The sequence below is a fragment of the Formica exsecta genome, unplaced genomic scaffold, assembly GCF_003651465.1.
Source record: "Formica exsecta isolate Colony F162 unplaced genomic scaffold, ASM365146v1 scaffold370, whole genome shotgun sequence".
NCBI classification, from domain to species: domain Eukaryota; kingdom Metazoa; phylum Arthropoda; class Insecta; order Hymenoptera; family Formicidae; genus Formica; species Formica exsecta.
This window is the reverse complement of record NW_021850942.1, coordinates 382,835-397,635: the sequence shown is the minus strand read 5'-3', so window position 1 is coordinate 397,635 and position 14,801 is coordinate 382,835. Positions and strand designations below refer to the sequence as shown.

The 14,801-nt window shown below is 41.7% G+C and overlaps 1 protein-coding gene across 1 annotated transcript in view; it reads left to right on the top strand.

Moving 5' to 3' along the window:
- Nucleotides 1-4,135: 4,135 nt before the first annotated feature.
- The window catches only part of LOC115239316 (fat-like cadherin-related tumor suppressor homolog), a 198,444-nt gene continuing 187,778 nt past the window's right edge, over nt 4,136-14,801 (top strand). The window contains exons 1-2 of the mRNA XM_029813786.1: nt 4,136-4,305; nt 4,636-7,349. Coding sequence (XP_029669646.1) covers nt 4,136-4,305; nt 4,636-7,349 — 2,884 coding nt within the window. The remainder of the gene's footprint in view (nt 4,306-4,635; nt 7,350-14,801) is intronic.

The window sequence follows — 14,801 nt, the reverse complement described above, 5'->3', positions numbered from 1 at the left end:
ATTTTTTTTTTGTTTCCCTCGAACACGATCGTCAGTCGGCGCTGATCATGTGGCGCCAACGTGATTGCCGGCGCGTTACGGTATTCTCTCTCATCGAAGACGCGCGTCTCTCCGTGTTCTATGCAATTACGTGGCGAAGCACGACGTTATTAGCGTAAGCACAACGTCGGAAGTATTATATCGCGCCTTAGACTGCGGGACAATTTCAGTTCGCCAAGTTGGAAAAGAGAGAGGGAGAATGGAAATAATGCCCGAAGGCACGTTCGTCCCCTTGTTCGCCGGTTCTGTCGTGTATTCGACATTGTCAAACTTTGTACATTAGACGACGCCGTACGTCGGAGTGTAACGCGATCTTCTTCCAGACTTGGCGCGCGACAAAGCGCAAGAAATCCCATCTACGTAACGGCACGACGTGCAATAAACGGCTTAGAGAAAGTTCGATCTTTTTAGCAATACTCCATCGCGCGGGACCCTCGACCACGAACGACTCTGCCGAGAAACTTGGTCGCTCTTGATCGAGGAAACGGTCTCTTGCGAGCGCGTTACACCGATACAAAGTATAAGGTAAAACGAGCCGAGGGAAACAACGCGGTCTACAAATCGTCGGAAGATAAGTGTCGCTGAAACTCACTCGGATAAATTCCGTTAGAGAACGAAACGTCGGTGTTTTACGAAGCAATAATATGTATTTCTTACCAAGATTCCTATACTTTGAAATATGCGAATAACGGTTTTCGTAAACGGATGCTCGTTTGTCTTTTTTTTTTAAATTTGTGCATAATATTGCGTTATTGAGAATTTAAATCTAGAAAAATTTATAGTATAACTGAGGATAAATATATTTATTTTATTATTTTTATATATTTACGAATTATATTTTCAATTGCGGAAACATCAACGCGCCGATATAATATAATATTCTTTATTTTAAAATATTTGGATTTTCTAATTTTTTAAGTAACTTTTCAATAAAAGAGAATTATTCCAAACTTAGAAAAAAAAAACAGCAGAAATGCTTGGAATATTCTCCACATTAACCCATCGAGAAACTTTAATACTGACGTGTATTTTAAGATACTCTTAAACAGATATCTCAGACAGGGCGTGTTGGTAAGCATGGCTCGTTTTTTCTCAGAGATAAGAAAAGATCTGTCCTGGCGTGCTTTTAAGAGGCGGAGCATCTGCAAGAAATAAAATTGGCAAGAAATGCAAGATATTGATATAATGCGAGTTAGCCGAATAAATAATCGATCTGAGAGAGAGAGAGAGAGAGAGAGAGAGAAGCAATTGATAATAACATATAAATATGCTATTTTGACATAATTTTTTAAAAAATTTAGAATCTATAACTTTTGAATAAAAGTTTTCCGGCATGTCTTAAATGACAACCAAGCATAAATCTGTTTCAGCTTATTCATTCTCTATTATAAAAATTATTTTTCTTCTGAAATAATTAACGATAAAATTTATAAAGTTCATATCGAGAAAGCTTAAAACGTTTCGAGGAAAGTAAAACAGTTTGCTATCAGATTAATTAAGCGTGTACTTGAAATATCGTTGCAAGTTTTCAAGTATCATTACAGCAAATAGATGGACATGTTCTTTTGCTGCATCGAGGAGAGATAAAAGACAACGGCATTCAGAGCGATTACGTTGCGCTCAAAGGAACGGGGAACCGTAGACATTAATCGGATTTGTCTCTTTGTTTTCCCCTTTTTATAAAGGAATCGAGAATACAGGCGCGTATGTTGGCATCGCGAATACGGTTTCGGAATAACAATACTGTCAAATATTCGACGTTGCACAAGCGTCGAATGATGCCCTTTTCCAGCTCGGTCGAGATGAGGCAGCGAGGGTGCGTGTTTGTTCCGTAAACTGATAAAATTCGTTACAACGTCGACGAGAGTACGACACGTAGGGGTTCGAGCCTGAAAATTAATTCCATCTCCCATACTGACCTCTTTCGCGCACACTTCGCGATCCTTTGTCCTTCAAAACGAACGCGCACGATCGGTCGTGCATTGAAATACGCAATGTCACGTGTTGTTTCAGCTCGTCGTTCGCACAGCCGCGCGATTCCCGCATTTTTTTCGCCGACAGTGCCGAAACGAACATATACACACGTTCGTACGTATGGAAAAATATCGTGGAAATATTCTCGAACGATTCGAACTGCCCGATTTTTTTTCCCCGTCCCCCTCTGTCGCTATCTGTCTCGATCGTTTTTAAAATCTCCCGGCCTTCGCTCACCATCCTTCTTGCGAAGTTGCCTCTCCATTTTCTGCGCGCGGCATCGCAATTCACGGTCGATTTAACTGGCAAAACGAGTTTCTATATGCGAGCATTGTCGTGATCGCCGAACGATATAAGACCCACCCTCGGGGCTTGAAAAATCATCCATCCATCCGTTTTCTTAGCTTTTCGTTGGAGAGCTCAAAGCTGTCCAAATCTCACCGAGAAAAGAAAAAAGAGGGAGGGAGAGAGAGAGAAAGGAAGAGGTAAAAAACAAAGCACGTAATTTCGCTCAAATGTTTTTGCGTTGCTCTGTCAAAGGATCCGCGCTACGGTTCGTTGTTTCTACAATTCAACGCCGCCGGCTTTGGCCTCTTTGAAAGACAAGAAGCCAACAGAGGTCTTTCGAAAAACCGTCGAGTACAATCTTAGATGTCCGTCGTTGTTCTCGATATCCTGCATAATCCTGCTTTGTCACTATAAGTCGTATACTTGCTAGCTAGACGAACGTTTTTCGTGAGTGGCGTCGAAACTTTGAGAAAGAAATCACGGAAGAAATTGGACGTTTCCTATGTCCCGATCTATTTTCTATTCGTCTATCCCCCGCCGATTTTGCCGGAGTGAATTTAAGCGGATGCGAAAGAAACGTGATTTTATTTACGTATGCGATGCAGAGTCGCGTGGAGTCTTTCTATATATCCGGCGTCGTATGCAAATACATTTGGGAAGATTGCAACGGGATTTTCCTCTGGACTTGACCGTATGATACAGCAGTATAAATCCGAGGAAAATGTATTCCGCGGTCGACGCGCTTGCTGAAGATCATATTTGATACAGTAGCTAGCAAACATTGTTACGCTAACATGGAAATATATCGTCGAGCATATTGATGAACATTTTCGTGATTGCATTAAATGTTACTGGCAAACTTGTGAAATTAAATTAATTTTTAATTCGAAAATAGAATTATAAAGCTATTCTTTTTGTGAAAAAGAAATTCTCGAAAATACTTTTTGATTTTTATAAACTGCATATATATGCTATAATTTTTTGCGTTGTTTGAAATATTAAATTCGATTCGCCCGTAAAAGGGAAACGAGACATCTCATTAACGTATACCAAGATTGGAAATACGAGGGGATGTCATCCGGTCGGCAACATTTCAAGGTTGGATGCAAGGCTTCGCGGACGCGGATAGCGATATAACGCGAATGTTGAGAAGGCGCCAACCCGGCGCGGACTCGCTCTCGCTCGCTCGTCTCGTTTTTTCTTTTTTACTTACACTCACCTGTGCATGCGCGCGTTCTGTAGATATCATACATTATCGCGGAGGAAAGTTGCAGACGGGGAATTGCGGAGGAAGGAGAAAAACGCGCCGTAGCTTAAGTGCTTTTTATTTTACGTCGATTACGAATCAGCGACTGTGTAATTGGCGTCGAGTACGCGTGAACGAGCGTTTCTCGTGAGCGACCGATTCGCCGAGACACGCGTACGCTTGGTGTTCCACGTTTCAGACGCTTTAAAGCTCAATCTTCTTTCAGTTTGTTATTAAAGATGCTCCCTTTAATAATTATCGCGTCGCTTTACAAATACGAGCGAAATGACTTTGAATGGACGCGGAAAACAATCTCGTCTCCACAATTTCGCCAGTCACGAACGACGAGGCAATTCCAGGCTATCGTTTTATCTCTGAGAGATAATTATGCGACCGTCAAAGCGATTCTTATACCACGATTATATTCATTTTTATTCTGATTATTATCATCTTCCTATTTCTCGAAAACTGATAGCAAATAATTCGAAATTAATTATTTACAGCGTTTTTATTTGCGAACATCTCGAAACGGTTTTAACAAGGGAGAGCTAACCGTGTTATTTATTCGGACGCGCTTTCATTGACGTAATGGTATCATTTCTATTCCAACGGTGGATATCGTATCGATATCGAGCTGTCAAATGTGCCGTGAGATATATCGACTCGTGCAAACGCGACCGGAGGCATCGCTGGTCAAGATTAGAGAGAATTCGAGTGGAGGACACTAGGAAGATAGGCAAAATCCTGGCACCCATATCGTATTTCGCCTATATCCTGACACGCGAGCCGCTGATATTGGAACTTTGGTTCTGAAACTGTCAGGCGGGGGAATGATGTTGCGTTAGCTAAATTCATGAGAAACCATCGATACATCGGTTTTGGTGTATTTTCGCAAAAATAATATTTTTTGTATCGAAATTTTGTTTCTTATTTACTTTTTATCGCCTCTTCTATCATATTTATGTTGTTATTTCAAAAGAAGCTTACTTAGAATATTACAAGGAAAAATTTCTATTTTTTTCTCTATAAAATATCTATAAAATATCTATAAATCGCATACGATGAGCAAATGTCACTTTTTTTATTAGGTACGCGGAACGCGCCATACATGAGCTAGTAGTCGTAGCAAAGGATCGCGGAGCTCTATTTCGCAGCGTTGGCACCAGTCGTGCGAGCACGGCAAGGGTCACGATCAGGGTGCGACAGGTGAATCTATACGCGCCCGAGATCTACGTTCACCAGCTGCCCGACATTGTCGAGAACTCGAACGCCGACATTTACGCGATCGTGCGGGTGATCGACCGCGACGAGGGTGTGCACGGACAGATCGCGAGTCTCGACATCGTGGGCGGAGACCCGGCCGGTCACTTCAGGGTGCGCCCGGTCGGCGGGCCACGCTCCGGCGAGTATAACATCGAGGTGCTCCACCTGCTCGATCGCGAGACCGCGCTCCAGGGTTACAATCTCACCGTACGCGCAATGGACCGTGGGGTGCCGCAGAGGTACAGCTACAAATTCGTGCCGGTGCACTTGACGGACATGAACGACAACGCGCCGGTGTTCAGTCGCGAGATTTACGAGGTCAAGGTACCGGAAACGGCGCCCATCAACACGCCGGTAATCAGACTGAAAGTTACAGATGCGGACGAGGGTAGAAACGCGTTGGTTTACCTCGAGATAGTGGGCGGCAACGAGGGTGGCGAGTTTTACGTGAACGCCGAGACCGGGATGTTATACACTGCCGTCGAACTGGATACCGAGAAGAAGGCATTTTACACGCTCACGGTATCGGCGATCGATCAAGGTAATGCGGGCACCAGGAAGCAATCCTCGGCCAAGGTGAAGATCAATGTGGTCGATACCAATGACAACGATCCGACCTTCGATCAGCCGGAAATGGAGGTGTGGTTGGACGAGAACGAGCCCGCCGGCACATCCGTCGTCCGAGTGACAGCGAAAGATCGTGATTCCGGTGAAAACGCCTACATATCTTACAGTATCGACAACCTGAAGACGGTGCCGTTCGAAATCGATCATTTTTCCGGTATCGTCAAAACGAAGCAGGTGCTCGATTACGAGACCATGAAGCGGGAGTATCTGCTGCATGTTCGAGCCAGCGATTGGGGCCTGCCTTATCGGCGTCAAGCGGAGATGCAGTTGCGGGTGAAATTACGCGACGTGAACGATAATCGACCGCAGTTCGAGCGAATCGACTGTGTCGGCCGCGTGCCGCGATACGTGTCAATCGGCTCCGAGATTATCACCGTGTCCGCGATCGACTTTGACGCCGGGAACATCGTCAGTTATCGGATAGTCTCCGGTAATCCCGACGGTTGCTTCGCCCTCGACTCGGCCAGCGGCGTCCTCTCGGTCGCCTGCGATCTGTCGGACATCAAGGTCACCGAGAGAATCATCAACGTTACCGCCACCGATGGCACGCACTTCGCCGACGTCAATCCCGTTCACATGCATCTCGTGAACGCCAAACGGAATCTGGGCTCGCAAGCGAGGATTCTCACCGACGAGACCGGCGCTTTCGAATGCCACGATACCGGCGTGGCCCGAAGACTGACGGACGCGATTGCCTCTGCGGAGAAGAACAACATGCCGTCGCGGAACGACGAGTATACCCTGATACCGAGTCGTTACGGCGAGAACGTGCACGTGCCCGAGTTCATTGATTTCCCGAGCGAGATACGGGTCAACGAGTCGCTCAAGCTCGGCACGACTCTCGTGCGAATACGCGCCCGCGATCGCGACCTTGATTACAACGGCAAGCTCGTCTTCGTCATCTCCAGCGGCGACCGCGATTCCGTCTTTGGCATTGATCCAGACACCGGTGACCTGAACACGATCGGTTATCTGGATCGCGAACGGGAGAGCGAGTATTATCTGAATATAAGCGTGTTTGATCTCGGCAAGCCGCAAAAGTCTACCTCGAAGATGCTGCCGGTAACCATCCTGGATGTCAACGACAACGCGCCCAAGTTCGAAAAATCCTTGGCGAGCTTCAGGATCTCCGAGACCGCGCTAAATGGCACGAACGTGTGGCGCGCCAACGCCACTGATGCCGATCTCGGCGATAACGCACGTGTCACCTATTCCCTCGTGACAGAGACCAATGACTTTCGCGTGGATCCCGTGACGGGTGTGCTGAGTATCTTCGGCAAGCTCGACAGGGAACGGCAAGAGATATACGAGCTGAGAATTCGCGCGCGCGATAACGGTGGCAAGGATACCGACACTCCGCCCCTGTATTCAGACGCACTCGTCAGGGTGACGGTCGACGATGTCAACGATAACGCGCCCACCTTCGCGCTGTCAACGTACAACGTCAAGATCCGCGAGGACGTGCCGGTGTGGACCGTCGTAGCCGTCGTGGACGCCACGGATCCTGACGAAGGCGCGGGCGGTGACGTGGAGTATTTCCTGTCGGATGCTATGGAGAGTGAAGGCTTCTTTAAGGTCGACAAGGTTTCGGGGACGGTGAGAACAACTCAGAGTTTAGACTTTGAAGAGCGACAGGCGCACACGTTGACGATAGTCGCGCGCGATCGCGGTGAACCATCCCTGTCCTCCGAGACGATGCTTGTGATCGAGGTGATCGACGTGAACGAAAACCTTTACTCGCCGGTCTTCGATGACTTTGTCGTGTCAGCGAGTGTCTTCGAGAATCAATCAGTGGGCACCCTCGTCACCACGGTTCGAGCCAAGGACGCGGATCCACCCGGCGGAGATTCCAAGATTGGCTACAGCATCCGAGGAGGCGACGGCGTCGGCATCTTCTCCATCGACGAGGAAGGTAAGTGAAATTAATTATAGTTTTATTTAAAAGATAAATAGAGTATTTAAATATGTTACAGGCTAACGATTTGATAAAAATGTATGTTAACTGTCGAGCTGCGATTAGTAAAATTTTTCGTGTTTTAAAAAAAAAACGGAGAAATCTGGAAAAATTAAAAAAAATAAAACTAAAATGACAATATTAAAATGAAAATTGAAAAATCGAACAGTCTGCGATTTTCCGAAATACTATCGAATTTTAATCGATATTGGCTACACGTATTCTTCGGCAATAACTTCTACGTCCATACGCTTGACGTAAATCGCCGCGCCCATATTGAATTCAAGAATTTTCAATCAAATATCGCAAGATGTGCGCTTCCTTTGAGGATAGGAATGAAAGAAGTATCAGAGTCCCACCAAGATTTCCCAATATCCCATTCAATAACCACCGAATGCAGTTTCGCGTGACAAGTTAAACATATATTCGACTTTACAGTATTAATGATTTTAATTTACTCGACTGCACGTACAACGAGTTTATAAATATCGCTACGTTAATGGATATGTGCTCTTTTAAAAAAATACGTGGTGTGTTCATATATTCATAAATTACAATATTTCTAATAGATAAATAGGAAATACTGTATAGTATTTAACATTTTATACATGTCACGCGTAATTCAAATATGAGATCAAAGCGGATGTATAGGGATTATTTCACAGGAAATAATATAAAGTGCAGTTTTAATCTCTCGTTTCACGGATTTTTTATTTTAACTTTTAAATAATTTTTAAATTGCTTACAAATAGCGAAAGAAGTCTGCTTGCAAATTATATACATACATTGGATCAATCAATTGCTCGCTGATCGAACATCATTAATTATTACGATATTAAAACGAGAAATATAATTGATTTTATAACGTAAACGCGTGAATCGAACTGTCGCGATAGAGTTGGAAAGTTTTCGCTCGAGGATTAGCAAGTATATTTGACAACATTCGCGGACAATTTCCTGCAAATATTTAAGAGCACGGAACACTTATTTCGCTCGAATAATCGTGTATTAGCAAATAGTACCGACTATAAATTATACGCGCTGAGCATTCATAAAGCCCATCCCCTTCAATTGCTTTCGTCGACAAATCATTGTGCTTCTATTCATTTCATAAACCCTTCCGCGATATTCATTCATCCGGAGTGCCTTCTGTATTATCAAGCAACTCTCTCCGAATGCAGAGGAATAGCTTCCCTGTTTCTCTGTATTTTCCCTAGCTTCTCTTCTTTAATGCAAAACGGGGCGACTAAATAATCACATCGCAGTGGTGCTAAAGTCAACTTCGTCGACTGTATTTCGCTTTTCACATGCTTCTGATGAAAAAACAGCCGCATGGCCATTAGACGAACGGAATACCCGGTATTATTAAAACACATTCGATATTTTCAAGCTTTTTCTCTTTGCGAAAGATTTTTAAATAGAGTATTTAAATATGTTACAGGCTAACGATTTGATAAAAATGTATGTTAACTGTCGAGCTGCGATTAGTAAAATTTTTCGTGTTTTAAAAAAAAAACGGAGAAATCTGGAAAAATTAAAAAAAATAAAACTAAAATGACAATATTAAAATGAAAATTGAAAAATCGAACAGTCTGCGATTTTCCGAAATACTATCGAATTTTAATCGATATTGGCTGCACGTATTCTTCGGCAATAACTTCTACGTCCATACGCTTGACGTAAATCGCCGCGCCCATATTGAATTCAAGAATTTTCAATCAAATATCGCAAGATGTGCGCTTCCTTTGAGGATAGGAATGAAAGAAGTATCAGAGTCCCACCAAGATTTCCCAATATCCCATTCAATAACCACCGAATGCAGTTTCGCGTGACAAGTTAAACATATATTCGACTTTACAGTATTAATGATTTTAATTTACTCGACTGCACGTACAACGAGTTTATAAATATCGCTACGTTAATGGATATGTGCTCTTTTAAAAAAATACGTGGTGTGTTCATATATTCATAAATTACAATATTTCTAATAGATAAATAGGAAATACTGTATAGTATTTAACATTTTATACATGTCACGCGTAATTCAAATATGAGATCAAAGCGGATGTATAGGGATTATTTCACAGGAAATAATATAAAGTGCAGTTTTAATCTCTCGTTTCACGGATTTTTTATTTTAACTTTTAAATAATTTTTAAATTGATATACATTTTTATCGATACACACACACATATATATATATATATATACGCTTTGAAACAATTTTATTATAAAATATAAATGCATCACGCTTTGTCCTTTCGCGAAAAGAGGGCTCGCACATTTACTCATGCGAAAACATTCGCTTAGTGTACACCTACATGCGCACGTAAAGTGCGCCCATTTTTTTTTTCTTGTTTCGTTTCCAAGTATTTTTGCCGGGTCCTTCGGGCACAAAAGGGCGTGCAACGTGCACACGCTGTGCCCTTTCTGCATCGGGCATGGCTCGCGTCGTCGGACGCGCCGTGGCACCGATCCAAAGCGAAGCTGCAGCGTCGCGGCCCATTTTTCGAGTGCGCGCGAGGCGCATTAAATTTCTCCAGCAGTCTCCTTTCACCGCGGAAATCGTCTCTCGAGAAATCGCACGTCATTCCGCTTAATGGTTAATTCCTGTGTACCGGTGCCACATCGGTCACGGCGACCGGTCATAATGCACCAATGATCGTTTCTTGATGAATGCACCAGCCGAGAACGAGGATTTCGCGGACGAAATAGGTTTCCGGCTAATTTTCACGAGACGTTTTGACGCCGATTCTGTTCACTTTGCTGGCCTGCGGCAGCGGACGTTAGCCCATTAATAAAGCTTTATACATCAACGAGCGTTCCGAAAGCTCCGTTGATCGTACGCGAAACGAAGGAAAAGCTCGCGATGAGTCGCGTAGTTTAAAGCGGATGGATCGGTATTCGAAAGTGGTTGATTTTTCTCGCTCTCTTCCTTTTTTTTCTCTCTCTCTCTCTTTTTACGTTATCTTGAGTAGAGCCAGCTTCATTCGATATTTCATCTCCCTTTACACCAGCAGGTGAATAAACACTGGAATGTTCTTAATTGCGAGAATTCGAGGAATTTACGCGAAAACGGATAGAATCGTATGCTACGCATCCCATGTGATATGAGAGATATATGAGTCTTGTGAATCGTGAAATAGTCTCGTATTAACATTCACTTCGGTAATTTGCATTAACTCGGCTTTCAATTGGAAAAGTTTAAAAAATATTAATTTGTCAATTGTTACATATCAAAGTCGATCAAATTCTCTCGTATATAAATCATGATCGAGTACCGTTTCTCCGGATGCCTCGATACAATCGGACGACATTCGCACGAGGATTTCGAACGGCGGATTTTTAAAAGCAAAAAAAAAAAAAAAAAAAAAAAATCTGTCTGGCCGTGACCGCGTTTGCCGAGCGTGTGGTTGTTTCGATATTGGTCGACGTAAGTTGATTGAAAAATTGTTGACGTAAAATTAATTCCGTTACCTCGCACCCGTTTGTTGGGCTTACTACGCGATTTACTCGATTCTACCGGTGGGCGGATAATGGTTATGAACCTTTGCTTAAATATTGTGCCAGAATTAACAAGGGTGTGTCATGCTCTAACGAACCGGCGAAAAGCAAGCGAGCGCAACCAGGACGCGCAAACGGTTACACTATATATCTAATAATATGTACGCCCACAGCAATAAAGCGTTTGCACCGTCCACAGCAATTACGCGGCTGTTTACATAGAAATACTCTTACTGCTTAACAAACCGTAGTGTGCAGCGATATTTTCCTAAATGTATTTTTGCGGCGACATTGCATTTAAAATAACGGCATAAAGAAAATATTGCGACAGAGCGCATAGCCTACATCCGTAAACTCTACACGTTTGCCCCACATTTGTTAGTATAATAAAATACAATTCTTTTTATTACGTACACAAAATTACACTCATTCTGTCATTACATTCTTACAATGGTCGTCTCACGTTGCTTAAATTTTATAATCTGGAAATATAGAGCAATACAGGGGAACGAATACAATTCTATATTTTATACACTATTTGAATAAAATTCTTTATATTTGTACATAAATAAATATGCGAAGTAAGTTGCGTGAATCGGGGTCAATCGTTTCGACCATCGAGGATAACGCTTCATAAATTAAACGCGAATATTATCGTCGAGGAAGTCAAGAGGCGAGAGGCAACGTGTTCAAAACTTAAAAGTGTGCTTTTATCCGAGTTCATAAACTTAATTATTTATAGAGAGCGAAAGAACATCTTGCTCTGCTGTATGGCCGTATGGAGAGAAATCGAGATGAAAATACTTCGACCACATCGACGCTCAATTCTGCTTCATAAAGTACGTGGTCGGCGAACAGACCAGCTACACATGATAATGTCTCGTAACGATACGCGACTTTATTTATTGGCTGTTTCCGTTCAGTTTACACATCGCAACGATATATATATACCGGCTTAGAAAGTCAATTGTAGATATATTAAAGTCACGGAAAATTCTTTTTTAATTTACTCTCGACTGCGGCATGTGTAGTTTATTTGTAAAAAGATATTGACATTCTTTGAATGAGATTTACATGATTTGAAAATGAAACGTTTTTATCTCTGCTTCATATATGAAAATCATTAAATCCGCATTTAGTCGGCAGAGTTACCTAATGAAAGACGTTATATTTGCTCTTACTATCTTTGAAAGTCGATAACCATCTGGCAAGCAGCTTTCCCGGCTGCCGATGATAATCGCATCGTCAAAATTACAGATCGACATCGGAGAAATTCATTTACGAACGTAAATGACGTTAGGATAATGAGACGCGTCCGATTATAAATCACGTAATGTAGCCAACAAGATTCCAACGTGGCATTGTAATGTAATGTGTCGTAAAACACGTTTTCGACGAATCGTGGCGTCACGCCCGTAACGCTCCATTCACGCGTGTTGTGCGTACAAACTCGCGCCGTGAATGCCTAATGTCCCGTCATGTCGAACGGTTACGCATTGTGCATGCAACTATTATTTTGCCGCGTCTTCAGGATACGAGGAACCTTCGTAAGTATCGCGCTCATTAAAATTCGACCGTATTTTGAAATATTCTTCCATTGCAACATCATGCAATAAAATTCCGATTTTAAAAAAAGGGACAATAGTTTTATTATATCTTTATTATAGAAGATAATGATGTCCTTCAAATTTATTAATGTTTTCAACCGCAATAATTAAGATAGAAAACCTTCTTTGGAGTCTATTTTCCCATTGCATACTGGTTTTTTTACATTACATTTTATTAACAACGTTCTCTAAATTCAACTTCCATTATAAAATTGATTAATTTGTAAATATATTTGTTAGCTAGAAATTTTTTTCTGAAATAAATATTTTTTATTTCTTATTTAATATATGTTGCACAATCATCTCTTTTTATATCAAAGTCTCGCGAGCGAAAATATTGATCATGCGAGAATTGTTCTGATCAAGTTTGCATCTGTTTCGTTGCTTTAAAAGGGACAATAGTTTTATTATATCTTTATTATAGAAGATAATGATGTCCTTCAAATTTATTAATGTTTTCAACCGCAATAATTAAGATAGAAAACCTTCTTTGGAGTCTATTTTCCCATTGCATACTGGTTTTTTTACATTACATTTTATTAACAACGTTCTCTAAATTCAACTTCCATTATAAAATTGATTAATTTGTAAATATATTTGTTAGCTAGAAATTTTTTTCTGAAATAAATATTTTTTATTTCTTATTTAATATATGTTGCACAATCATCTCTTTTTATATCAAAGTCTCGCGAGCGAAAATATTGATCATGCGAGAATTGTTCTGATCAAGTTTGCATCTGTTTCGTTGCTTTTTTTCGCTCTCGAAAGTAACTTCAAAGATCTCGCAATAGCGAGATACGTAACTGGAATTGACTCGCTTCTTGAATTCATTTTTATCTAGCTAAGGCGTAATGGTAGCAGTCGAGTGCGTTCTGTTGCAGACGCCACTAACGATCTCGTTGAAAGCACGTAAAGGCAGCATAAAAAAAAAAGAAAAACAAAGAGCACTCGTCTCGGGAAATAAAAGCTCCGGGAATGACAGAATGCGCCGGTAATTATGCACTCGTCGTGCAACTAGCGTAGAGTTCGAGACAGTCGGCCTGCGGGGCGCGTAAGTGGAAAAAGATAACGATTGCAGTTACATATGCGTAGGTTACGATATGCATTCGTTATATTCATTTCTAGCCTGTCGCCGCTAGATGGATAAGTCACGTGGATTTGCATAATCAAACGAGTATGAAATTTGTTGCATTAAGCAATAAAAATAGCTCTGATCGCAACGCAAGAATATTAAAGCGTTTAATTAACATTCGGTATTTTTTTAGAGATTATTTTATATAATCGACGCATCAAAAATTATCCTCGAGCATTTTTATTATGTTTAAAATGTCTTGCTGTGCATATTTTTCTATTCATTTCGCATGGCAAAAGCTCGTGCGCAATAAGTGCAAGTTTTTCAATAAGTTTAGGAAAGAATAATGCTCTCCGTCTATCTCGGTAGGCGCGGATTTTATGATCGATTAAATATTGCATCGAAGACAAATTGCTTGTAAACAGGAAACGAAACGAAATGTTTGAGTCGAAGGGAAAAGGGGTATCGCGTGAAGGCTGGAATAGTGAATAGACGGATAGAGTATACAGGGGGGACGGTCGCAAGGAAAAGAAAGGAAGAAAATTCAGAATGGATCGTCGTCTCTAGAGATTGCAATACATATACGTCGTCTTCCATGTGACATCACTTCCGACGCCTACAGATCTCTTTCAAAACCGGTGCTCTGTTCTCCGCGCGACATTTCTTCTAGAAAGAAAATACGTATGATACTTTGCGCAGAAATTCACATATTAGTTTTGCCCTGTATGTATAATGTGTATACGTCATACGTGTGTAGATAACGATTTACGCTTTGAGAATTAAATCCGTTTGAAAGGACAAAGTGCTATCGATAAGATAAAAAAATACTGATTGCCGATATACACGAATTTAAAACTGTTCGTTCGATTTTACGAAGAAAAATCTTATGTATCGAAAAAGCTTTTTACACTTTTGTAATTGTATCAACTTTTTGTTATTTCAAACTACAAATAAATTATGTATATAATATAAATGGGGGAAAAAACTTTAGGTACATGAGTAGGTATAGAGAAGCTAGAAATTTCTCCGGGACTGCAGTAATTCGCTGGAAATCGCATTGAGCCAGTGCACGACTGTCGCGGAAATGTTTCAACGAGTTTCTCTCTTGGCGGACTCGAAAAGTCGCCCATTCCGTCGTATCGCAATCCCTTTTTTTTGTCCTTTATTTTTCTTCGCTCGTCTTCTCGGCCCGCTTTCTCTCTCTCTCTCTCCCCCTCTCTCTCTCTC